Source organism: Dermacentor variabilis, chromosome 8 (assembly GCF_050947875.1).
Source record: "Dermacentor variabilis isolate Ectoservices chromosome 8, ASM5094787v1, whole genome shotgun sequence".
Taxonomy (NCBI): Eukaryota; Metazoa; Arthropoda; class Arachnida; order Ixodida; family Ixodidae; genus Dermacentor; species Dermacentor variabilis.
Genome location: NC_134575.1, coordinates 23,691,819 through 23,718,081, shown reverse-complemented (window position 1 = coordinate 23,718,081; position 26,263 = coordinate 23,691,819). Strand labels below are relative to the sequence as shown.

The window sequence follows — 26,263 nt, the reverse complement described above, 5'->3', positions numbered from 1 at the left end:
ATGTACGCTTTAGCGTGTTTTATTGCCAACTTACCGTATTTCGCACGTTCACGCGCTGTCCTAAACCCCCTGCGTGACGATTCTAAACTTTCGCACGATCCTGCAGCACGCCCTGATTGAAACTGTTGCCGCCCTGCCAGGCCAGCAGGGTGAAGAAACAGCTTTTGGTGGTTAAACTCCTCACGTGAGATCCGAATGTTTCGCGTAGTCCTAACGCCATCATTAATTTCATAATCGTCAAGCAGTCGTCCTTTCAGCAACTCGCAGTTGCAACTGCAACCACATCCATGGGTTCTCCACTGCACGAGTGAGAAGGATCCCATCATGCACAGTTGCAGTGGTCTCGTCAGTGAGCGCAAAAGATGTAACCCGTAACATGTTTAAACGTTTATAATTTCTGCGTAGCGATTGGCAAGTTGATATTCACGGGTGCAACCAGTAACTCGCAAGGCAGGCTTTACAAAACGTTTTTTTTTATTGTGTCTCGTGGTCCGTGGAATGGTGCTTGTCACGTGTAGTGCATGTCACTTGGGTAGAGTTTTTGGAGAGTTTTTGTGAGAGTTTTTGTGAGAGTTTTTGTGTGGATACTCGCTCGGTGTATTTGTACTCTCGAGTTTCAGCGCATCGGCCGACGGCGAACACACGGCGTATCCGTCCTGCGGAGCCTTTGCCCGGGTTTCTGTGTTAACGTACACGCACGCAGCTGCTGGCTTGGGTGAGTTCTGAAAAAGAAAGAAAGCGAAAAAAAAAGAACAAAAAATGAAATCGTAGCCAGAGCCCATTACGAGACGAAGAGAGCCGTATATATAGCCCGGCTGCCCACGTTCGGAAACAGCCTGGCTATAGGAACCCTTAGCTATGCTGCCACAGACACCAACGAGAAGCACTAAATTGGTTTAGTCCTACAAGATGTTTTTCCTTCTTAAAATTTCTAGGTTGAATATATTCGCCGTGAGAGGGAGATTATTAAAAAGAGACAGTGAATGTCAATGTTCTGTTCTTTTTTTCAACTTTTCTATGGTACATCAATGTGGTGTCAAGAATTTCAATGTATTTTATTTTGTACTTAGGCTCTTGTGGATCAATAAAGTATCTTAAGACATGGTAAATTGAGACTCCAGCTTTCTCTTCCAATTCAATTTAGCCCATGCTTAACGATAAAATAAGTAACTGGGACGGAGCACACGCCGGCAAAATGGTGACGTCACTGTGAGCTGGTGCAGGAAATTGAAGGGGTCGTCGCCTACTGCTTTTCGTTCTTGCTTCATTTCTGCCTCATTAGCCCTCCTCTAGCGGCAAGAATTCTCCTACAGAATTCTCGTACACCTAAGCGAATCCATCAAGACGCGTAATTTTTTTTCAACACCGACACTTTACTATAAGTATTAGCCTTCACATAAATAGACCCAAGTCTGCAGAAAGCTTGCACGAACATCCTTGGAGACGTTGTGACTGTGTTCTCCCAGGTTTATAGCAACCTGGCTGAACAATGTTGAGCTTTACGACTTCGCCATTCTTTATAGTCCTCAGCCATCTGCGCATAAGGCCTACTCCATTCATACAAAGTTTCCCCTTAATACGCTTTCTCGCTTCCCTGTTGCCACCGTTTCCAAAATTGTCGGCAGACTTCCAATCTACGGAGACGAGCTATCAGCAGCTGATGGAGGCACGAGACATTCCTCGGACCTTATGCAAGTCTCACGTGCCCATACCACGCCCCAGATGTGCCATGTCTCAAGGGCGGACGTGGTAATGCGAGCTCTTACCAGCTAGAAATGTATATCACTAAGGAGGCAATTTGGGCCTGTTGGCGATCCATCTTAAGCAGGAGACGGATAACGGCCTCGTGGACTAGGACGTGGACGTAGCGTGTCACGTCACTAACTTGGTTTTCGTCCACAACGCGCTCTACGTTTACTGTTGGTAGCCACTAATTGTGTAAAAAAATTAATCGGACAACAGTCGTCTCTGCAGAGCACCTCCGGCGCGGGCACAGGGCGCGTACCGTTTAACCGTAGAGCTTTCCGTATCCAAGACCATGTCCGTAACCACCGTAGCCGAGGGCAAGACCGTGTCCGTAGCCACCGTGGCCGAGGGCGACACCGTGTCCGTATCCTCCGTAGCCAAGACCGTGGCCGAGGGCAACTCCGTGTCCGTAGCCACCGACGGCAAGACCGTATCCTCCGTGACCGTATCCTCCGTGACCGTAGCCGCCGTAGGCGACACCGGCCTTGACTCCGCCGCCAAAGCGCACCTGCGAACGATCGCGCTCGTCAGCATCCTTATGAAACGAATTCGCACAGTCTGTAGACTTCCAGGTTCTCTTATGACTTCTTGCAGGCTGTTCAGCCTTCTTATACACTTATAGATTCGTCACTCTATAGCCTGTGCAAGTCCAAAACAAAAGTCAGCGAGTCTATTTCATTTGTTCGTTGGATTATATGCTGAAAGTCCCCAGAGATTTGTCAACAAGAAAAGTAAGACCATAAGCCTGCAGGAAAAGACAAGCAAATGTGTATAGAAGTTCTATTGACTGCTTTTATGTATGCTCTTGAGGGCTAGAATCGACTTGGCACGATAACTGAAGGTTGTGGAAAACAGGCTGAAAACAAGTGAATTCGTTTGAAAAGTGAGACAAAAGCAACCCACTAGCTTGAATCCCTTTTGACCTTTAGGCCGGCTCATGTGCGGACACCTTAGTGCTTCAAGCGCTCAATATATGCCCACCAGTATGCTCACCTTCCAAATTGATCGTCGAAGCAACTATGCTGCAGGATGATGTAGTCATGGTAACGCGCCGTCACTGTTATGGCTGCACACGCGCCCATAAAAGCTTTGTATACGTTATCATATCGATGCGTTACCATATCGAACCAAAAAAAGCACACAAGTAGTCAGAAATTTGAGTGAAGGAAGCAAAAAATACATTTCTCGGATGACGAGCAATCTACGCGCTATCTTCCAAGAAGCAATGGCACGAGGGAAACTAAACGTATCAAAAAATCGATCGCAATCGCAAACAATTCACAAACAAGCAAGGTCTTGTACTTATGGAACCAAAGTTAGGTGTGCTATACTCGGCATATGATTTCGAAATCTAGCTATCCTGTGACCCTAACAAGCACGAACTCGGCGATTCATTCGTTCTATTGTACGCACAATAAAGCGATTCGGATTCTTACTTTTGGCGCATACGTCAGCACAAAGTTCATACCGAAGCGCACTGGGCATGGAGGAAACGACGGGAAGTAACGGTTTATGTACGCGTGAAGGTTTGATGAGAGTCTTACACGTGAGCAGCAACCCAAGTGGGCTCGATGAAAAAGTAAGGCGGGGTGAGGCCTGGCCTTTCTTCGCCGATACATGTTGTGTATCACATTGTTCTCAAAGCTTCGAACAGAATGTGACGATGTGGACGAACGGATTGGAAGGACGCGAGCTTGAGAAGTGTCACAAGTGTTTCGCGATTACCTGGACCAACGAAAGACGTTGCACGCATCACTTGCTTTCGAAAACTTTTTCGAGAGGCTTCAGTGATTCATGAAAAAGGAAAGGTACGACGACTCACCTGGAGGTTGTAGGCCTGAGGCAGGTATCCGCGTCCGCCGTATCCGTATCCAACGGATCCGATAGCCGGACCGTACACGCTGGCGGCGTAGGCAGATGGGGCGGTGAAGCCTCCGGCGGCGGCGTAGGACGCCAGGCCCAGAAGAATGGTGGCCAACTGTGGAAGACGGGCGGTGCGCTCAATGACAATCGACGAGCTCCGACAAATCGTCACCTTTTGTCTTGACCAGTGACGGGCAATTGCATGGATTACTGGTACGCGAGCTCTTAACTAATTAAACGAGAGACTTCACTATTCCTTTGAAACAAGCGAACGTTAATAATGCCTGGCGCGAGAAGAATAGCGGGCGTGGTTTCACTCGTAGTTGCAAGGAAGCTCAAAAACCGTGTGGGCAACACGATGCGAAATCTCCGTATGTATTGTCTGGTACATGTTTTCCTGAAGAAGCCCCAACTTTGTTTCTGTCTTACTATATGTATTAAGAAGAAACATTCACAGCTCATGGATTCCAACTTTCAGATTAGCTTTAGCAGAGGTCAACAACCTTACTTTTGTAATACAAACAATACGTCATTGCAGATGGTACTAAGGTACAGACTAAAAAGCTGACGCTACAAAAAAAGTATTCATGGCCCTGACATAGGCACAGGCTTGAGCTGAAGGGGCCGCTGTGCCGTGTTGTGTAATCTAATTTAAGTCTTTACCATCGCAAGTGCAATGTTTTAATTTCGCGCCACTCAAAATTTATGCTTCACGGGAACTTTGCTCAGTTCATCAACTATAACGCATGCATTTTCAAGGCACGAAGTGTTTTTCTCATGTAAAATGTCGTTCAAGTTGGAGCATGGTCCTCCAGTTTGAAGGTAAGCTTTACAGATTACCCCCGGAAGGGTGTTAACATTACATTGATTTCTTATTGCATGTTCCAGCTTCAAGCACAATCTCACTACTTCTCTTTCAAAGGCTGCCAAAGGAGGATATTGATTAACTAAGAATCACTGAGGTCTCTTCTCTACACTATAACAGATGAAATTCTATCCTTTAGAGATTAAACGTTAACTGATCTCGCATCTTCTCATAGTTGCACAACTACTTTATATGGCTAGTTCCAAACAACCGATCATGCGAAATTTAAAAAAGAGAGATAAACCTCTCAGCTGCAGCCTATCCAGCCTTGTTAGACAGATAAATGAACGTGGAACACTATGGGAGCACAGGTCACCGACACAAGGTCGCAGCCTAGTCTCCGGGAAACACCCACAAATCAAAAGTGCTTCTCAGCCTCCGAACGTAAAGCCCACAATCTGGATTAAACCGTCGTCGCGGTAGCTCGTCTTGGTCTACAACTTCGAATGTATTTACAGTTAATCTAATTCGAAGCTCGCTATCTAAGCGAGCAAGGATCACCAGTGTAACCGAGCACCACGACAGAGAGAGATAAACCCAGCGAGCTAGAACCTCCTCCCCGAATCTTCGATCAGTCGGCCCGGGAACATTTAGTCCGAGACACTCGCCATCTCTCTTTCTCTTACGATATGCGAACGCTTAACGCTAATCGAAACCACCCCACTTCGAGCGCTTGGGGGCCTTGAAGCGGGAGGGGGGGGGGGGGAACTAAGCAAAACACGAGGAAAACGACCTCGTGCATTTAAAGCAACAACCTTGCAAGGAACCGGCACGCAGATACATCGTCGCGCCGTGAATCTACGAGACGTTGCGGTCCGCCTGCTGTTGTGCTCGGCTTAATTTTATTTTTACATGTTTTGCTTCCTCGTAAGCCCGCCATAACGGAGGTGTAGAACGTTCGAGACCCCTTAGCAGCTGAACCGAGCCGCCGGGGCGCCAGGCGCATACATTGGTACGCCAAGGCCCGGGACGGCCGGTAACGATTGGAGCACTTTACCAAAAGTATTAAGCCCGGCAGAGAACGCCATATCGGACAGCAAAAGCGTCGAGCGCTTTCCTCAGTAGCCGACTCTCGGGGGTGCACTTTCGAAAAAAAAAATAAAAGTAGTGAGCGCGAGAACGCCGAGAATTCCCCTGCCGTTCGCCGCGCGCGCACAGTCTCCGTTCGCGTCAGAAATACGAAGTTCGGGCTCGGCCTTCTCCCTCGTGATCAGGAGGAAGATTAGCGCCGCGAAGAAAACGACGCGTCCTTTGGGCGCACCATATTACGAAAACAAACAAAAAAACAAACAAGCAAGAGTAACTTATTTTGCGAAACAAACAAACAAACAGATCTAATCCTCTTCTCTCGTAAGCGCGTCGGTCAAAGCGGTTTTAGCCTGCGGCACTCGTGCGGAACTAAAAGCTGTGAAACCGCGCCACGCTCCGCGCCTTGCCAAAAAATATTTATCCGCGTGATTATAGGATCAATGTTTGAAAAATCCATCAACTGTGACGTAAACTGCGCGGCAAACAAGGAAGGAACAAGTTTAGTGGAAAGGTATACCCGGTGGGCGAGAAGTTATATCCCATTTGCGCACCTGATGTAGAATAGTTTAGCGTGCTGGTTACACCACTAGCGCACCGCGGTGTCTGCGCCTCCGTTTTGTCCTTCTCTACGTGCCCTAAAATGTTATCCAAGAAGAGGTAGGCTTTGTAAACCTGGCTTCTGAACTACTGCGATGTAACAGCTGCGGCCGACACAACTACACAGTTCCCTGCGATTACACGTAGGATTCCCGCTGTATATCGCCCACACGTACATTAGGAATGCGACGATTTGCGTCTTCAAAATGCTAAATCAATTCTGTAGACGTCGATGAACAGTACCCAATTTTGGAAAACGCAGACCTCCGGTTCAAATTCTCTGGCAGCTACATTACATCCTCTGCCCGCCAGATTACATGAAGATGTGGAAAATAGAAGAAAAATGATAAACAAGCTGACCTATACTGCCACAAGATGGCGTACAATGCCTTTTTGCTGGTAACGTTGGATAATAACACCGGGAAATAGTGGCTAGTGGCAGACTAATAGCTATAATAGGAAAAAATACAGAGCAGGCCAAGTTGTGGACTTATCCTCATGATATCGTGGCCTTCGTCGCAATAATAAAAAAAGCGAGAAGACTGTCAAGGCAGTATACGGAGTTATGGACCATAGGCCTTCTCCATACTGAGGATAAGTTGAACAGTTAGGGGGGGAGGGAGATTGGGAAAGGAGCTTTAAGGCTGCAGGAGATACGGGCGTCTGAGCGGATGCAACGGAGCAGCAATGAGCTTTGCATTTTACAAAGCGTAGCAATTACTTTCCTTTCTTTTTAAAGTGGCTCTCTCAGGCTTGTTAAGCCTGCAAGCATTATCAAAATGTTGCACCTAATTCGAAGGCACTACTTCGTGACATTACTTCAATATATGTAGTAATCGCAAACTGCTCTCTAGTTATTCGCAGAATCTGAAGTCTGGTACGATATGAAGATTTTTGTATTCAATGATTTAATAATTTAAAGCCCGGGCAGTTGTGCATGGGCATTTACAAAATTTGCTTATGCCACAGATGCAGGTTGCTGAAGGCATTGATAAATTCCATGAAGTGCTCACTGTAGGTACACCCCTCCTTGCCATCAGACAAAGCCCCCTGCGAATGAACTTACATCCGTCACTAACACGAATCTATGACGACAATCCATAGATCCTGGCGTGGAAGGCGTACGTGTTCCAAGGGAAGCCGAAAGTCGCTAGCATGATAGATGCATGCAGAAACGTAGTTTTTGAAGAAGCACTCTGGCCTGTAATCTCAAAGGTGCACATCAGCACATCTGTCTCATTTGATTCTAAGCCTGAGATCTCCGATGGACGCGTCAGGAAGGCATGGCTACGCCACCAACACGGAACTATGACGCAACGCTAAAACCACAACCGAGACCACAGCAGGCTATTAGCGTCCTTGAGCCACGACTCGTAAACCCCTAAGCTGCTTACGGTTGACCTCGCGTGGCATCGAGCGGCTTACACTTGCAGCACGGTCCAGCCTCAAATGCAAATAGGTAACGTCCGCCGCGTCGCAGCACGTGACAATGTTACAACGATCCCGACGTTCCCCGTGACGATGACGGCGTCACGGACGCGGGCTCGTGACCACGCGCGAGAACTTTAGCGTGATCACACGTGACCACGCCACACGTGACCGACGACCTCCCCGGATGACGTCCCTGGGAGCCTCGAAATCATCAACTGCTCGCGCGACGTGGAATCCGAGGAGCGGAGCCTATACACGCGGATCGTACGCGACCGCGAAGCGCAAGCTTCTCGAAGTCGCGCACGTTCAGACACGTTCAGGCGGGCTATACAGACCAGAGCGTTCATGACGACGGCGACGACGACTTGCGTGTGCTGGCGATAACAAACCGAGAGCGGCGAGTAATTGTTCTCCTGGCCGGCCCTGGTTTTTATACAAGGTGCGGTGTGGGGAAGGTGGGCCACCCCCCCGAGGCTTAGCCGCGAGACCAAGCGGCCTCCTCGTTCGCCGGCCAGCCGCATGCGGCGGTCAGGCATGCCTCGGGTCCTGTCAGTCCTGCCGGTTCGCCGTCTTTTGCGGAGCAAGGCCGCCCCCTCGCTGTAGGGGCGCCCACCCTCGCTGGGCGCGGTTTGTCCGCGCTACGGCGATCACCCTTCGCGCGAAGGACCTCTATCGCTCTGCTGGCCTACAGCCGCGCGAGCCCGTTCTCGTGTCCGATCAGTGAACGTCCGGGTGTTACACACACGCGACGAGAGCGGAGTGGCAGTGTGCGAGATTTCCCGGACCGCCGCGCGGCATAGAGGCAGGCAGAGAGGCTGCAGCAATGTCGGCCACGGCGCGTTCATCTTTTCGGTCTTAGGAATGTGTCAGGATGACGTGGGGAAAGAGTTGACACTTTGCCCACCGCAAGAATAACAGCCGAAAAGCATATTCCTAGCTCTAGAATCAAGAATGAGGCTGGAAGATAGAATAGCACACTGAGGTGTATAGGTTATAAACAGGGATAAGGTGCCTCCGAAAGGCCAGCCAACGTTTCGATAGGAGGACCTATCTTCGTCAAAGGTGGCCTCGTCATCTGCGGTATGTTAGTTTTAACGGGTTAACGAGGCAGCCTTTTACGAATATAGGTCCGCCTATCGAAACGTTGGCTAGCCTTTCTGAGGCACCTTATCCCTGTTTATAACCTTCATTCCTAGCTCTAGGTTACTTTAAGTGCAACAAGAGGGATAAAGTTCAGATGTTTAGTAAAGCCCTACGTATATGTTGCCGCTGAACTTAGTTTTCCACGTTGCTTACATGACATTTACGTAACATGGTTACGATGCGCACACGATAACGGTAATTTTGTTGGCATTCGTAAAGAAGAAAACAACACAATAACTACTCTAGCCTGGAAGTTAATTCCATTACGGGAGAGAAACAGCAGAACACTGATCAATGCGGCTAAGGTAGCGTAGGTAAAAGAGGATTCGTCTTCCACAGGGAATCCTTGCTCCATAACTGTACAAGGCCCAACTGAACAATTGTTGCTGCAAAATGCTTCTTTCAGGAAGCCGAAATGCCTTGTAAGCTAATTTAGGCGCACCAATCCGTTCTGCGCTCTCCCTTTCTTTTCGGCTTGATGACGGCAATGTCTCTTCAGAATACTAATGAATAACCTGGCTTTTTCTGCGGCATAGACGCCACGACGCAATCAAATTAATTGTAATGTATTTCATACAGATTACAAAGCAGTGACCGGCATAAGAGAGGCCACATTGAAGGAGCGGCTATTATGGCTTTTGCTAATTTTGCTTCTTCACTTCACGGCTTGCATGAAATGATTTCGCGTACGGCACATCGTGCCACTATTTCATCAACTACTACCATGATGGGTTTCTCGCAGATGTGGTCTTCTGCGACGAATTCGTTAGAGAGGGAATATACAGCACGTTCTTTATCGGTTGCTGGAATTTAGAGCATTGGCGTGGTCTACTGATGAAGGCAAAAATGACATCGCAAACGGGAGGTCACGAGTTTTAATCTCTTAGTTGTCTTCGCTGTTTGATTGGTTCTTCGTAATAGAGGTTGCTCGACGACTTCCACTTAAGACCAGCCAATCTTACATCAGAGCAAAGTTCGCAAAGTGGCCCTCATCATACAGAGCGCTTCTCGCTAAATAGATAAGATGGAAGATAAACTCACTCAGTTTATATGTACGACTTGCTTTTCTTTAACGCAAATGTTGCCGGCCCCCACACGTTTTCTGCGCATCAAAACAAGGGATGGACATGGCACCAACTACGGCAACGCTGCGCGTGGTTTCAAACAAATGTGCCCACCACACGCCATGCGCGTACTCCATTTATCGCTATTTATTGATGCGCCCTCCCTCCATATCGGAATATTAAAATTCAACTCTTGAAGGTACTGTCGCGCACTCGAGCTTGTTTTGTAGACGCACGACTTGTGCCGCCCGATAGTTGAGGTGCATCACTTAGAACATCACTATCTCTGTCCGTGTGTCATCGTGTTCCACGCTGACACACGGACTCCGTGAGATTTGGTTTGGACGTGCACCCCAATCCAAAAAGATACCAGTGAAAACGCCACTACCTAGTCACAATACAGGTCTAAAATTCTGCTATAACTAAATTTTTAGCAAGCACGCTACTAGAAAGCCAGTGGAAGATCCCGCCTTTTCTTAAACGTAGAGACTGGGAATGATTGATACAGGGTGAATGATTTGTGCGCACACCTACATTCACACCGCTGTTGAGTTTAAAATTACAAATTTACACGACAAACGTCATCTCGGAGTGATCGATCACGTGACAGCATAGCCGACAACATTCTGCGCGCAGCGAGAAGTTGCACGAAAAATTAGAAAGGCACTCAGTCAGGATTAACCCGGCTTACTCTTGTGCCAAGGGCCAGGTGTTTAATTTCACTCGCGTGATGTCACAAGTGCGATTCCCATTGCAGGTGAGGACATGAATCCGTCTGCGGCAGGCGAGGGGGAGAGAAGCGGGAACGATTGACTCAAGATCACGTGGTGCGCAGCCCGCATATCGACACAGCAATTTGGCACGTCGTGTGTACGCTGCATTAAGCGCCGTAGTCACGTCTGCTGAAGCCAACCAAGCAGACGGCGCTGATGTCTTACTTCTGCTCGAAAGTTCGCAAGTTATTAACTTTCCGCGATGTTACGTGGAACATCGCTGGGGCGTCGTGATGCGAAAATAAAAATGCCTGCAGGGCGTGAGAAGGCGTTTCGAAACGAAAGTGATAAGGTCTGAATGTTCCGCGAAGGTGCACCAGACATTCAAGGGGCGTCGCGAAAGGGCCGTGTAGACACATTGACGGACTTGACCGAGACACCGAGAAAGGCCAATGAACGCTTGTTGGGCGTGACTCGAGCTAATCGCTTCCGAGTCCCGACTGCACGCGATGGAAGCCAACTGGGTGCCTCACGAACGAGCGGGAAATGGAAGTGGTGTATTAAGAGTGCCAACGAATTGTCCGTCTCAGTGTGTTTCGATCAACAATTAAAAAAAAAGGAATTGCGAGAAATTATTCTAGTTACGTTCCAGGCACAAGTACATGAAGCACTGGCGGCAGGCATTATACAACCTTATCCCTGTAATGTACTACGAATCCAAACAAGGCACTGGTTTTAAAAAAGATGAAAGCTTGGTGAGATCAACAATCTAATGAACAACATTAGTGTGTGTGTTTTCCTTTTTTTTTTTTTTTGTTAGGGCGTCCCCTTGTTTTCTTGTCGAAAATCGGCTCCGGCTTGAGATATTCCTTGTTGGACCACTGTTCATAACATGCTATAAACGCGAACATTGTCCAATTTCATGGTGGCGACTGTCTTGTTAACTGACCGAATACAGACAGAGATACATTATGTACCACTGCGTGTGTGATCCGACGCATATAACTAACTGTACCAACAGCCTGATCGACCGAGTTCCAACGCGTTCCATCACTGCAAGCAGAACAACGTACTGAAACGCAGCCGCGTCCTATGGGACGCTGCATCATACCTTGTGTTGTTGTTCTTAAAACGTTTATTAAGATAAGCATAAAATGCTTCCGTTCCCAGGAAGTGAATCCATCAGGGCGGGGTGAGGGACAAAAAAGGAGGTCAGCCCAGATATTACTGTCCATTTTTGAGTCTTGTAGAAATCGAAGTAATGACTGTAATAGGTGGGGCTGGCTCTTGGGGAGGGGTGAGGCAGTGGCGAGGTGCCAGGCTTCCAAATCTGAGGCCTCATAGTAGGCGGGAGGGCGGCTATCGCTCTTCTACGGTGTTCGGCTGTCGCCGAGCAGCCCCGGTGTATATATACCATGTGTATTTTGCTTAAGGTCAACCACGCATCTAGCTTTGACGTTTTTCTCATTTGCGTTCCGTTATAAAGGTAACGTCAATCGAAGCAAGACTTCTAAGACTATCATATTGGCAACTTTTGCTCCTTCACAAAGATGGACAAAGGTGGATTTATTGTAATAAGTCCCGTGCAAGCACCACTCCTTCGAAAATTCGACAACTTGCTTCGAGTAAACTTACTATCATTGCCACGAAACTTCACCCGATTTCCTGAAAGACGAGTAATGCGTATCATAGGAGTCTCCTTGCTGATTACTTCATCTTGAGTCATAACCTTTTCGTCGCATAACATCCATTGTTGTGAAAAGGTGGGCGAGACACATGATATGACCAAATAAATTCTGTGTGTAAAACATGCCACCTGTGAAACAGACTGCGAAAGCTATAGTTTCGCTGACCCCATAGTGAGACAACCCCTGGCTTAGCGGCTATGGAGTTGTGCTCTTTCGCACGAGACCGTCGGTTTGAATCCGCGCCGAGCCCGTGACATTCAAATGAGGTGTACGTGAATGTACTACGCTCTTAATAAGCTTTGAGTGCACACTAAATATCTCCATGTGGTGAAAAATCCCTAGCATTGTCATACTTTGTACCTCGTAGCAAGCTGGTTGTTTTCAGAACTCCATAAATAAATAAATCACCAGTAGTCACATATCTCCGCTCAACAGGACTGAAACCAAGCAAAGGGGGAGACATCCGGGCAGAACTCACTTACGAAGCCTATCCAAGTATGGGAATAGCAGTCTTCAAACATATTCTTATTTTTTATTTTTGCATTTAAGGGTGCCGTGAATGAGGTTTAGACCCGTATTTTAAGACCAAACTATCTGTAAGATTGGCCCGCATTTTTACACTACGCGAACTTCGGGATCGACCCAAGAAAACAGTTGGATAGATAGCGGGAAAGAAAGCTTCTCCGACAAGGCAAATTATGTTATTCGCATTAATCACTGTTTATTAATTGTAACGTAAGCCTAAATATGGATGCGAATAATATCTACGAAGAGCTTCCTATTCTTGCTAAACAAATAGAAAGGAATAAAATGAAAAAAAAGCGCGACATGCTCCCAATGGGAACCGAACTCACAACGACTGTACAAGATAAATGCGATGCTCTACCAAGTGAGCTATGGTGGCAGCAATTCCTTAGTGCACGTCCTTGGAGAAAAAAAAATATGAAGCTTATTGCCAATTTGGTCCCTCATAAATAATTATTCTACATTTAAATGAAAAAAGCTGCTTTCGTTTAATTTACTCTCTTTTGGCTTCATTTTCTTATTAAAAATGGAGCTCCTCCGTTTGCCCGCATCATCTTTGAACGCACGTGTGCCGTATATACCGAATAATGTTGCACATCCAAGCAGCACTTCTCCTCCACTCGCAGCTTGCCGGATACCTCAATAAGCCGGAACCCGAAGCTCGTTCCTTATGTAAGCGCGGACATTTTTTCTCACTCGCTCGCCCAACCTCTTGGAGCCAATTAGGCCGCCGTGTTCTTTTGTCGACGCCAGCTGGAGATCGCAGCCTTCTATCAATGGCACGGTCGAACCGCGTTTTCCCGCTCGCGTTCGCCTTATCCCCAGGAAAACAAGAAAAGCAAAGCGCCCGCAATCAGTGCCACGGTAACAAAGGCGAACAACAAGCAAATACGACAACTCGCCGATCATTTTTAATGCACAGCGCTTCAATCGAGCCGAGCTTTCTGGCGTGCCGCAGACGTCGAGCGTCTGGCTAGACCTGACAAGTCGTCGTGGGCACAGAGATGCCCGGACGTGATACGACGAGCCGGCGGTCTTGAGGTTGTTAGCCCACGTGGTCAGCCGAGGTGGAAGCGAGGTCGGAGAGTGCGTCGATCGAACGACGGGAGAGGAGCGTGCAATCGCTTGGCCGTTGACCATGACGGCGCCGCGCCGTTGACGATGCCTTCGAGGCACACACGTGTCAGCCGGCGAAAATATCCCTGGAATGCATTCCCTGAATCGGCTACGGGCGCGACGCGTTCGCGTGACCCAACGTCCGGTGCCTATAACGGGTTGAACAACGTTAACTTTCGCACCAGTCATGCCAGAGAAGAGACTCTACTTAGCGCTGCGGTCGATCAGTCACCGTGAGGAATCACGGTGACTGAATGAATTTATTGCATGAATTGCACGGCATGAATTTACTGAGAAGACAGACATTCACGAAGCACCTTTTCAACGCGATAGCGTTCAGGAGCTCGTGTCGCAGAAAATCCGACAACGTCGTTACGGCCAAAAGATTTTCCAACCACCCATATCCAGGCCTTCCATGTGACGCAAGGAATTTACAAATATAATTGAATTTCTCAAGCTAAAGTACGCAGAAAAATCGCAAGCTATGGCTTACACTCAAGCTAAAGACATGATAGCTCTCAGATTGTAATTTGACTATAGGAGAAAACATAATTCTGTCAAACGAAAACTCAAAGAAACCCCTTTTCCAGCGTTTCTACCATGCACAAACCAGCCGCGGCGTCCGTCATTTGCGCGCGCCGGCACGGGTGTCTGGGGGCCACGGAGCGGCGCGCCCGGTTCATTGCAACACCTCCAGACGGCGCTCGCCTCCGTCGCATCGCGGCCCACGCAAGAGACCGCGTTTCGACCAGAAAGCCCGCCTTCGTGCATAGCGTTCGCGGCCAGCGTTTGCCGGTAAACATTACGGTTGCACACGCTCCAGTTGCCGAGAAGCGTGACAAGCAGTCAGGGATCTTTTAACGCTATCGCGTTCCACTCTTAAACGCGAAGCTTCAGCGTCCTCCAAATTTTTGTTGTTCTTCGGGTTTCAATAACGCTGCGTGCAAGTCTCGTAACGTTTCCCCTGCACCACAGTTACACGCTCCATTTCAATGAGCATTGAAACCAAAGGCCATTAAAATCCGCCTGACTAATTCGCTAATTTGCGCGAGTTCGATCAAGAGAACCATTGGTATCCTCATATTTCAGTGATCACCGACTTCAATGGTCATTGAAAGTGCCCTCCTGATGGCAGGATGAGAAGTAGTCAAGTGTTTTACGCTCACAATTCCATCTTAAGTAAATCACGACGCTCCACAGTACACCTGTGTCGTTAAATCAAGCTGATACTGCGAAGCCACATTCCACCATGCACAAATTTTATAGCGAAGCTTGCTTGGCATCTTCCTCGACGTTTATCGTTCGTCGTCGTTTCCTCGCCAGATATATTTGTGGCTGTTGAAAAACGGCAGTAATATTTTTTTTGTCCTTGACAGCCGATTATTGAAGTAGTAACTTAGCGTGATAAGAACTACTGAGACAAGAAAGGTGGCCAAAGACAAGCGCTACACTCACAACTGTTTAATGGAAGGATAGACAAGATATCCTCTTGTCACGCATGCGCATAGGAGAAAATACCAAGCAAAAAAAAAGGCACATGCAAGTCAAAGGCGGTTGCGCAAGAAGTCAAAGCCCGCATCAATTAATGAGATAGAAGGCTCACTGATACACCCATCCCTATTCTTCTTGATAAAGAAGGCCTCAAGTGCATGCCCAGAAGAGGTGTTGCCGCTCCTGCCCAGAATGGTAGTCTCAGAAAATCGAGCGTCACACCCACACCCGGTAACATGAGCCACCATATGTGCGCCCATATCCTCCTTTTTCTTTAGTTTGCGCGCATGTTCCCTTGCACGGTCCTTCACGCAACGCTCGGTTTGTCCAATGTACAGCTGCCCACAAGGGTGCAAGGGAATTGCATATACAACCCCTCTGGAGCACTGGACAAAGGACTTCTCATGCCACGTGCGCGGGCTTTCTTTATATTCCGGAAATAAAGCAAGCGTGCGAGGTGCACCTTGTGGGAAACACCTCATTTTCACGCCTCTTAGGATTGTTTACAACCGCCCGACATCTTGACAATGAGGACAGCGCTGACATAGTTCTACAATTACTTTAATTGAATAATTTAATGTCAAGGACGAGAAAAGTACGGGCGGTTTCTCAAGAAAACACTAACTCTGCGTGCACTTGGTCTTATTCACGCATATTGATCCGAGCTTTCTTTTTCTTTTTTTTTAACTTGGTCCGGGATAGTTTGGAAACCTTGTGCCTTGTATAGACAACGGTGCAGTCAAAATTCATTCTGTAGTCCAGCGTGTTGCTTTTTCACTGATCTCACGTCTGCATTGTATACATATATACAGGGTGTGCCAACTATCATGTACCAAGACTTAAAATATACGCTATTGCCACGTAGCTGGGCAGAACCAAGGTAATCTTGTTGCTCATCGCTTGGAGATACTCAAATTCTTTTTCTGCATTCCACCTATTCACATAATTATCTTTAATTAATTATTCAACGTCTCAATTATTATAATTAGATGAAAAGTGTCAATTAGAATATTGTAGAGCAACAGGGAAAACTCCCGATACAACAGCTTTCCGTTTCTTTCGGAAAAAGGAAAGCGTTTCTCCGAGCGTGAAGCCAACGACTACACGCAAAGTGCCTCGAGTGGCAAATCGCGCGGCAATTTTTGGTGAGAACCTATTCTGTAGTTAAACTGGTACATAACGTTTCTTCACCCACTCCGACAGCTGTAATTTTATGACTTGCATTGGCGATTTTATACGGGGTTAAATTTTTTTAAGTTTAACAGAATTTTAACAAATCGTTTGTGGTAGATAGGTTAATGTTATTCTATGGGCTAGAATATTCAAGGAGGCGGACATTACTAGCGCGAGAAATCGAAACAGGTATTTAAATAATTAATTATTTTTATCAGTTAACATCTTAATTAATTAACCGCACATATGGCAATTTACGAATTGTCGCCGCTGAAACTCCAAGGAATACGCACTGGGAACAAATTTTGAGTATGGCACGGGTTTCTAGGTATGCGCCATCAAACTCGCAGTAAAAAAAGTGCTGTTGTTCTACTGAAATCTTAAAATACCGCTCTCATATGCATTGAAGCACAAAAGTAACTGGAACGCCCACGTATTTTGTCGCACACTTCGACAACAAATATCTCGAAACTCGTCGCATTCTGAAAATTCATTCCGAGTGGATGCGCCTTGGAAGCTATTCGCCTTGGAAGCTACAATTCGTAAATGACAGCAAGTGCCGTAAAGTAAACAATCAAGAAGGTAATCAGTGCAGTTCTACTAATTAGTTGAGTATGCGTTTCGATCTCTTGCGCAAGTAGTGAGTAATTAATGTCCGCCTCTTTGAACATTCCAGCTCAAGCAATTAAATTATGCTATCTAGCACAGGTCATGTTTTTTTTTTTGAAAAATCATACAATATTTGAAAATGATCGCCCGGTATATCACGGTCGTTACTGCGCTATTATCACCGACCTAGCAAATCACATGTACAGTCAACCGCAAAAGCTTACGGGATGCAAGATCTGATAAGAAGCTAAATTCTCGCGAAGCGTGGTCACACAGCCTCGAATTAAATGTTCCAGCATATATAGCAGCCTTCGCCACCTACACATTGATTCATTAAATACGAAGTGTCATGCTTTAACAGTGAAGGAATTGAGATTTAAAGGGGAAACCACAGCCCATAAACTTTTGCTGTTGACTGTACGCGCCATTCTGGCGTCATGGTGCCTGCTGTCGAGAGTGTTGTAGCGCGCATGCGGGTCTGTCCTAAACTGTTGCCCTGCACTGTAATTTACACCCTTAAATGTGAAAAAGGGTGTAAATATGTCCACAAGTCATTCCCTAATGGTGTAACTTATAGACACATTTACACCCTTTTTCACTTTTAAGGGTGTAAATTATCTTACAGTGTGTTCGCTCGATCGTTTCTTGTCGACGAGTGTGCCGTTCATTGGAATGTTACATCGCCGCCTGCAATAGTGCTGACGAAGAAACAGGGGGCGCTGCGGTCACGATTCCCGATTCCCGCGCTTTGGATCCGTTTCTGAACTATGGAAGCGCCTGCTCGCAACTTCGGTACTGGGGGAGAGGGGGGAGGGGGGGGGGCTTTCCGATCAGCAATTCTGTACATATAGTAGATGTAGATGTAGATCCGTGTAATATACTGGCCCGCACCCACCCTGGGGGATCAGCCAAGAATCGGGTAGCTCAAAGTGTAAACTAAGAGGTTGAACTTTTAGTACGGGCAACCTAGAACCGAAGGATAGAGATAGGATCCCTTTAATGCACGTGATAACAGAGAACACCACGTTTTCACTTTCTTTTCTGCTCACGTTTCTGCCGCGGCTGCCTAGGGGGGTGGGCGGGGGTGGAGGGGGTAAGCGCGGGGGGTATTCGGTAGGGGTGAGTATGGTATACTGGGACCAATCGTAAAGTTGACCGTTTACTCAGACAGAAAACTTCCATTATGGATTGAACGTTGACCCATACTACTCACGCTTGTCATCACTCATGGGTAACGCCAGTACTCGTCATTATTGCTGAATGCGTATTTTCTGCGATGACCAAAATGAAAAAGGCGAATATGGAAACTTGAGTCGGGCTGCTGTAGCTGCCGCTGTGTCTGGCTCACCGATTTTTCAAGTGAGCGTAAAAAAAGAGGAAAAAAGAGGCTTTACAGTTTTTGGCGCGGTGTTATCGTTCTCGCATATTCACCTCCCGTCTTCGCCGTGCCGACTGCGAGACGCTGTTCGGAGTTAATGAAGGCCGCGAATCGTTTGAAACAGACAATACCGTGTACAAGGTTGGCTTCTTACTCCTTTTCATAGTTCCTTGTGCCCCACATCCGCATTGTTCTTGTTTTCCAACATCGACATGTGACAGTGTGCTCGGTAGCTGGGGAATTCAAGTCTATTCATGGATTCTGCCCTTGGCTCTAAAGGTACACCGCAGCCGCCCAAGAGAAACTGATTTCCATCTGTTTATTGCCGGCGCGATGCTTTAACACCAGAGCTCGGGAAGCGGCAGCTATAACGGATGTAGAGAAAATGAAAAAGGTTCATTACCTGTAGTGGGGACTTGGCTTGTTCTAGAATAATTTCCATACTGTTCAGTTCTTATCAGAAGGGCATCATCTGTCCCTGTAAACGCTTTTCCGAATTCTGAGTGCCTCGTGCTTTCTCATGTTTACGAGAAATCCTACTTTTCCTTGTGCTGCCTGGTAAGCTCGCATGTTTTCCGTGAAATTAACGCAGTCATGTACGCTACGCCATATATACTTGCGCATAACTTCCACTAAGGACAGCCGGAAAGTGTGAAGAAGTTTGGACTTCGTAATTATTGTTCGTAAGGTATTAACAGGTATTTCCATATGCCCGTGGTAAACCAGTGGCTATGGCATTATACTGCTGAGAACGAGGTCAAGAGTGCGACTCTCGGCTTCCGGCGGCCACATTACGACGGGGACAGAATGCAAAAAACGCTGGCGCGTACGTAGATGTCGGGGGACATTAAAGAGACCCGGAATGCTAAAAATTAATCCGGGGGCACCTTCCTTCGGTATCCCTAATAAGCTCCATAGTTTGAATACGTAGTTTCAACTTATACGCGTTTTGGAAGGACAAGTCTTACCTGCTACTGCGTGCCGATATTCAAGGAAACTGAACTCTTGCACGCACCACGGACCACCGTGCTCCTTAGGAGTATCAACGTTTACATTAAAGTCAGGGGTTTTGCGTGCCACAAACAAGGATATCATTACAAGGTATGCGCCGTAGCTGGGGGCCCAGGATTAATTTTTTGACCGCCTGGGTTTATGTAACGTGTGCTTCTAAAGCTAAATACACAAGCGTACTTGCATTTCGCCCCTTCAATATACAGCCACTGCGGCCCAGATTAAATCAGCCACCTAGTGTTATATGCCATGAAAAAAAAAAAGAGAAAGTAAAGTTGTTTACGTCCGCTTAAGAGAACCCAGCGAGTCCAGAAAGTGAAATGTAATCACAGCATCAGAACCTGCGCAGGAAAATACAACGCAGGAGCGATACCTTGCGGAAACTGATGCGACCTATTACGTCATTGAAAAAAATGAATTCTGTAGATTTAGGCCCAGCTGACTAAACTGTTGGTTCTCAATAATGTTCACTCTCTCTCTCTCTAGAGATTTAGGTGCCAAAACCACCATGTCATTATGAGGCACGCCATAGTGTTGGAACCCCGGGGATTTAGACCCCCTAGAGTTCTTTAACGTGGCCCTTCGATGCACTGGACACGGGCGTTTTTGCATTTCGCTGCCGTCGAAAGGCGACCGCCGCGGTCGCAGATTCGATCCCGCGACCTCGTGCGTAGCAGCGCAATAACACATCCGCTAAGTCACCGCGTCGGGTCGATTACGTCATGCGGCTTTCAAATGTTGTTTCATGTGTCCTTAGGCTATCATGTCCACATCACTATTGAATTAGTAAAGCCAAGGCGCAGAACTCAAGAACACAAACGACACGGCCGGCGCCGGTCCTGTCGTTTGTGTTTTTTCTTGAGTCCTGTTGTCTTCTGCGCCTTGTCTTTACTAATTCAAGCATGAACCAACTAGCCCAAGCAAGAGTTTTACTTTACCACATCATTAACCTGTCACATGCACGCGTAGCCCAGCGATAACCCGTACAACTTGTTTCAAGGAAAAATTCAAGCAGTTTTCAGAAACTATGCACTTGAGATACACATATATATAGAACATATTTTTGTAAATACTACTACACGTGACAATGGGCACCATGAATTATTTGATAAGTGCCAATATGCTTTTAACATTTACGCAAATGTCAGTAATTAATTATGTAATTGTGCATGTTGTACGTGCAGGAATAAAACAAGCCGATGCTCAAGAAATAACGATTGAATAGAAGGCCGCGCATAGAATGCGTTTCGAGATATGCGTCCAAAAAACGTGTTGAAAATGCGTCCCCCAAACTTGGAACTAATGTTCCACGTGACTTTTTCACAGCATGGCTTACCTACGCAGTATGAATTAGCACTAAGTGCAACACTAGTGTGTTTGATAGCAGATTTCGAGGAGGAGTATTTTCAGACTCGCGCTATAGGCTTCACGTTGCTGCTTAATGGATGCGCCTTGGGCGATCGCCGCTCTCCATTCGATATTACAACATTCGTGCCTAAGAAGTGAATATAATAGAATGGAATTTACTGACAGGAAAGAGACAGGAAGTCGACCTGAGCTAGTGCGCTCTAGTCTGCTACTCTGCACTGGGGAAGAGGGAAAGGAAGTGAAAGTACTGGCATGGATGATGATGATGATGATGATGATGATGATGATGATTATAAGTAGTGTGTGCTTATGTATATGAGACAGGTGCCTTGCTAGAGCCTCTCGACGAGCTTGGTGTCCTGCAGAAACTTTAGTTGCACGAATTGAAGTTGCAGTGGGCCGAGGATAGCTTCCTCCGACAGTGGTTGCCTGCCGACGCTGGCTAGGAAACTTTCCAACGCCCTTCGCTCCAAGTGACTACAAGGTAATTGGTGTATCTTAGTATGCAGTTATAAATTCATTGGTAGTTTCGGCATTATTGTAACTCATGTTTTTAGTATCCGTGTGTTACGGAAAGAAATGTGCTTCTTTGTGTTCATGGACTATATTTAAGAGTCACTTACCGTTCTCTGACGCCCGCTCCACTTCACCTTAAGTCTAACTGTAAATCTGTCGAATACACCACTACACCCTGCAGCAAAAATCAACTTCAAAGACTTTCTTAGGAAAGTAAAACATATAACGTATTGCTGTATTTCACCAAACCATAGTAGACATGCTTTCTATTCTCGTTAATTTCTTTCTTTTTACATATCTTACCAGATGATCTGGTCAGCACTCTTGCTTTGTTTCGCGGTTTTTCTTTTTTTCTTTTTGTCTACGTCCTGTGAGGTTTAAGAGGAAACTATAGCTCGGGCCCAACTCCAACGCGGCCTATTCAAATACATGTAAAACGCAGAAACACTTTTCTGAAATAACACCCTTACCGATTTTAATCAAATTTCCTACAATTGAGAGAAAAAGTTAAATTCTAGTGATTGCTGGAAGCGGAACTCCGATTTCGGGCGTGAATTTTGCTAAAATATTTCAAAAACTTGAAAGCTTGAAAAAAGAAAGAAGCACGAAGTTTACAAATTAATAGCTCTGCATCAAGAACAGTTAACGCGGTTCTGTAAACGGCATCCATTAGATCATTCAAAGCAGACAAATTCTATTTGTTAGTTCATACCTTACGTGAATTAGTTATGTTGTGTAAGAGAATTCTGCAAAAGCTGTATTTTCATGTTGCAAAATTTTTTTTTAGATTGATGTGTAACATGTCAGTTTTGTCCGCTTTAGATGTACTATTAGATGCGATTCACATAATTGTGATATCATTTTTCATTGTTGAGTTACAGAGTTGTAAATTTGGTAGTTTTGTTTCTCGAAAATTTCAAATTTTCGCCAATTTCTAATCAAAATTGACGACCGACATAAAAAAACCCAAGCCAACAGTCACTATATTTGATGCTTTTTTTTTCTTTTAAATGCAACAAACATCGTTAAAGGAGGTGCAGTGGCTGCCGAGAAAAGCGAATTCTCCTTTTATATGTATTTGGACAGGAGCATCCGAGGTAAAGCTTCCTCTTAAGTCTGGTTAGGTAATCAAGTAGCCGCAGTTTGACGTTTCACAAAATATCGTGCCCAATTTCTAATGACGATAGCGCGCGTTATTAGGCGCTGTTACTGCTCCCAAGTTTGGCCACCGGTCTTCCGCCGAGAGACGCTCTAGAAGCCAGAACGACGTTTCGGCCAAGGGAACTGCTCTCCGTGTAAGTTCGCTTCGATGTCGTCGAACGCAGCCCAAAACAAGACCAAGGCGAACGTAGCGTGTAGGACCGAGCGTTGGCGCCGTGTGCGTTACGTGACGAGGGGAGTATTTCCTGCTTCACCTTTTTTTGTCTTTGCATTCGCTTTTGTTTTTACCGCGCTCCTTTTTTTTTTTCTCTCGTCGTATACGGCTTCCGGCATTCCTTTTTTTTTTTTTTTTACGAGCTCGAGATTAGGGCGGGTCAAATCGGGGCCATTGGATTTCGCGTCAGAAACGATAGGCATCGCCGCGAGAGGAAATCAGAAAAAAAAAAAGGCGGGAACGCACGTGTAGAGCATACGTGGCGGAACGATTCGCGAAGGAGGAACACGAGCACGCACGCAAGAAGCAAACAAATTTGGATCGGTAGGTGCTGCCACGTAGTGGCGGCCGCGATTAACGTAAAACTGGTTTTAGTGCGGAGCAGTGAAACTGGTGGCCGCCAGATGTCGTTACCGCACCTGAGTTTAGTTTCTTTGTGATTCCCGCGGAGGGCTCTTTTAAACTGAACAGCTGCAGCCGATATTTAGTGTTTCGCACGGCTCCCACAGTTCAACTTCATTAACGTGACGCTTCAGCTTAATGTTTAGCTTGATACGGATGTTTCCTTGAATCTCAGTGACACTTCTCGCAGAGGTCAAGTACGTTCATTCTTAAGGTTTGGCGAGGCTGTAATGAACTACACACACGTGTATATTCCATTATAACTACAGTCGTTAGCAGAAAGCCGAAACCATAGAGCAGGCCCAGAAATTTCCAGCTTTTCCATATAATGCTTAATTCCCGAAACATTTCGGTGTGTCAGCACCGAATATGTCATCCGCAAGCTCTTGATACTTTTTGTTTACATATGTTTAATTCTTCCATTTCAGACAATCAAGCATTCAGCTTAATTACATAGTGCTGACTCGTGTGCCTCTCTTGTATATCTTGTCGCTGCAAAAAATAGCGACCTCTCACTCCAAGTTGACTTTTGTAGCCACATCATACATGTGATCCTTATGCAAATATGCCAGGAAAGTAATCGCCGTCAGAATCATAATTTTCCCTCAACGAATCCGTGGATAAGCAGAACTGGAGGAGGAGGAGGCAGTTACTTGCAAACTGATCATTACGTACGTGCAAGAAAAAAAAAACATATACGAAGATGTTGTGACTTTGTGAGTCAAATTTTTATCCTGTTAATTGTACACTTTGTTTAAACTGCACAATATTGCAAATTCTTAAAGATATGATCTTGCACTTTTAGAACTCGGCATGTGATACCGGTTTGATCTTGATCATGTGGCTCCACCTTAATTGTGTTTTATGTAACGTCTCTCTCTCTCTCTCATCTACGCATACTTTAGTGCGCTCTCCACTGACTCCTTGCTATGCGCTGAAATCTTACCGCGCCTGGCCTTTTCGTTATAGCAGGCTTATTTCGTGTGTTCATTTTTCTTATTCGGTCAGGATGTTATTGCCACTGTACTCTATTCCATCACGTCGTTGCCGTTGAGGCTAGTCGGATGTTCGAAAATTGTAGCCCGCAAGTTTTCAACATCAACGAAATAAAACAGAAGCTTGAGTGGCGGCCAGCAAGAAGTAGTGTATAGTAACGTATCGAAAGCAGGAGCGTTTGTTACGGCAACTAGATAAGACGGTCCACTCAGGTAAAACTCTTGCTTGGGCTAGTTGGTCCATGCTTGAAGTAGTAAAGGCAAGGCGCAGAAGACCAGGACTCAAGAAGAAGAACACAAACGACAGGTCCACTCAGGCAGGGAGTTTGAGAGTCACGTTGGCGGGGTGCCACTATACCGCTTGAACAGAACATCTCAGATTTGTTGATGTGCTCTTCGGAAAACGTCTGCTTGATGTTTACGGCTCCCAACCTCTAATCGCATTCGATCGCGTCCTTTGTGCGCCCTCAGTGCCACCCTCACCTTGATTCTGTGTCGTGGGATTCGGAACATCGAGTGATTTATTATTTGACTATACCGTTTCAAAGCAACTCAGTGGCGATAAGACGTACACGTCGTATTTTCGACTCTCTGGATTTCGTTAACTCACGTGGCGCACGAAAAAAAAAATTGCAGACTGGCGTTTCTCGTTATTTTTTTTTAATTATTCTTTTTTGCGTCTTGGTCCCACAATCCACAAGGATATGGTCACTTACCACGGGAAGGAAACCCCTGACCTTGAAGTACCGCGGCGGGTGCAGAGTAAGCGATGTGGGCTTGCTTTTTCTTCGTTATTATTAGCTTTTCATTGCTTCTTGGTGGTTATAAAAACGAACAACTTAATTCTTACAAACTTAACAGATCTATCGACCATCTGTTCATGGCGGCCGACGTTGGGTCACTGCAACAAAGTGGAAAACTTCTTCATTCGCTTGACACACATCATCCTAATTTCAATTTTATATCGTTTAGTTCCCATGTTAAGTACAAAATAAACCATACATGCATAACACGAAATAACTGTTTGCACATTGCATTAGAAGTTCGTAACAGTGGTAAAAGAAAGTGTGGCTGTGGTGTAACGCGGAATAACGTTCACAAGTGTACCAGTAAGGTTGAAGTTATTTATGGAGGGTTCTTTTCAAGTGACTTTGTTGAAATAAGCTTTGGCGAATAGATTAACGTGGCGGACAGGGTCTACCACACATGTATAATGAGCAGGTACGCGAAAAAGGAAACAGATTAGCATAGGCACCTGGTGGGCAGGATTTACAACGTATCTGTAATGAGCAGGCATGCAAGGAAAGCAAGCACTGTGTACCTCATGAGGGGCCGTTGAGCGGTCTGTGGTGCAATTCATGCCGCCAGTGCGGTGGGTTTGCGCAACCGTGCGAAAAGAACTGTGACAGTTCAAAGCGTTATCAGCGCAGGCACTGTTTCTTGTCTATGGAGAAGAAAAAGAACGACGGGAAGAAATAGACGTCGCCAACTAGCGGACGCCCCCCCGGTCTCAGCATTTTGCAGCCTTGACCCAGTTTACACGTGACCAAAGAAAAAAAAAACGGATTAAGAGTTGCGTGGTCGTGCAGGCGTGGTCAGCACTGCTTAAAGCGTGCAGGAATGAGTTAGGGAAAGCGCTCGCCGGAAATGTCGGGGGCGCGATCCGTTATCGAGCCGCTTGCGTGCCTCAGCGTTGAGTGTCGGAGGAAGTGGACAGCCCTGAATTCTCGCACGCGCTGATGGATCGTCTGTCTGGATTTTTTTTTTCCTTCTCGATCTAGCTTGGACTCAGCGAGATGATAGCTTTACGAGATTGAAACAAGACGCCATTGGGACATAGGCGACGAAGACGAAGAGATTCTTTCTTCTTCTTTTTTTTAGTTTCTTCACAGCCCAAGGCAAATTGTGCCAAGCAAACATATACGATTGATTTTTTGAGCGCGTCACTCTGTAAGAATGCGAAACGTTGTTGACTGCTCAATGACCTTATCAGTGTCTGCAATTCAACCATTACGCTGACATCTTGGATGCGAGAGACGTTGCAGTCTGTGCAATGACATGGATTACCTTTGAGGACGTGTAATTCTGTTGCGTCTACCATATAGTCTCAGCAGAGCAACTGTTTGAACTGTTTCTACTGCGCAATGCACTTGATCATACGAACA

At 46.3% G+C, this 26,263-nt stretch overlaps 1 protein-coding gene across 1 annotated transcript; it reads right to left on the bottom strand.

Moving 5' to 3' along the window:
• Positions 1-489: 489 nt before the first annotated feature.
• On the bottom strand, positions 490-25,490 carry LOC142590966 (uncharacterized). Its single transcript, XM_075703336.1, has 4 exons — positions 25,420-25,490; positions 3,569-3,724; positions 2,006-2,254; positions 490-722 (listed from the first exon to the last, which is right to left on the bottom strand). The coding sequence occupies exons 1-3, from the start codon at positions 25,456-25,458 to the stop codon at positions 2,009-2,011; spliced, it is 441 nt and encodes a 146-aa protein (XP_075559451.1). The 5' UTR covers positions 25,459-25,490; the 3' UTR covers positions 490-722; positions 2,006-2,008.
• Positions 25,491-26,263: the final 773 nt, after the last annotated feature.

What these genes read in the sequence shown, in the direction of transcription:
- LOC142590966 (XM_075703336.1), bottom strand. Translation starts at nt 25,458, where the DNA reads ATGAATTGCACCACAGACCGCTCAACGGCCCCTCATGAG. An exon ending in GCTCAACGGCCCCTCATGAG is followed by an intron (nt 3,725 to 25,419) that starts GTACACAGTGCT and finishes CGTCTTCCACAG; the next exon opens with TTGGCCACCATTCTTCTGGG. An exon ending in CTCAGGCCTACAACCTCCAG is followed by an intron (nt 2,255 to 3,568) that starts GTGAGTCGTCGT and finishes GATCGTTCGCAG; the next exon opens with GTGCGCTTTGGCGGCGGAGT.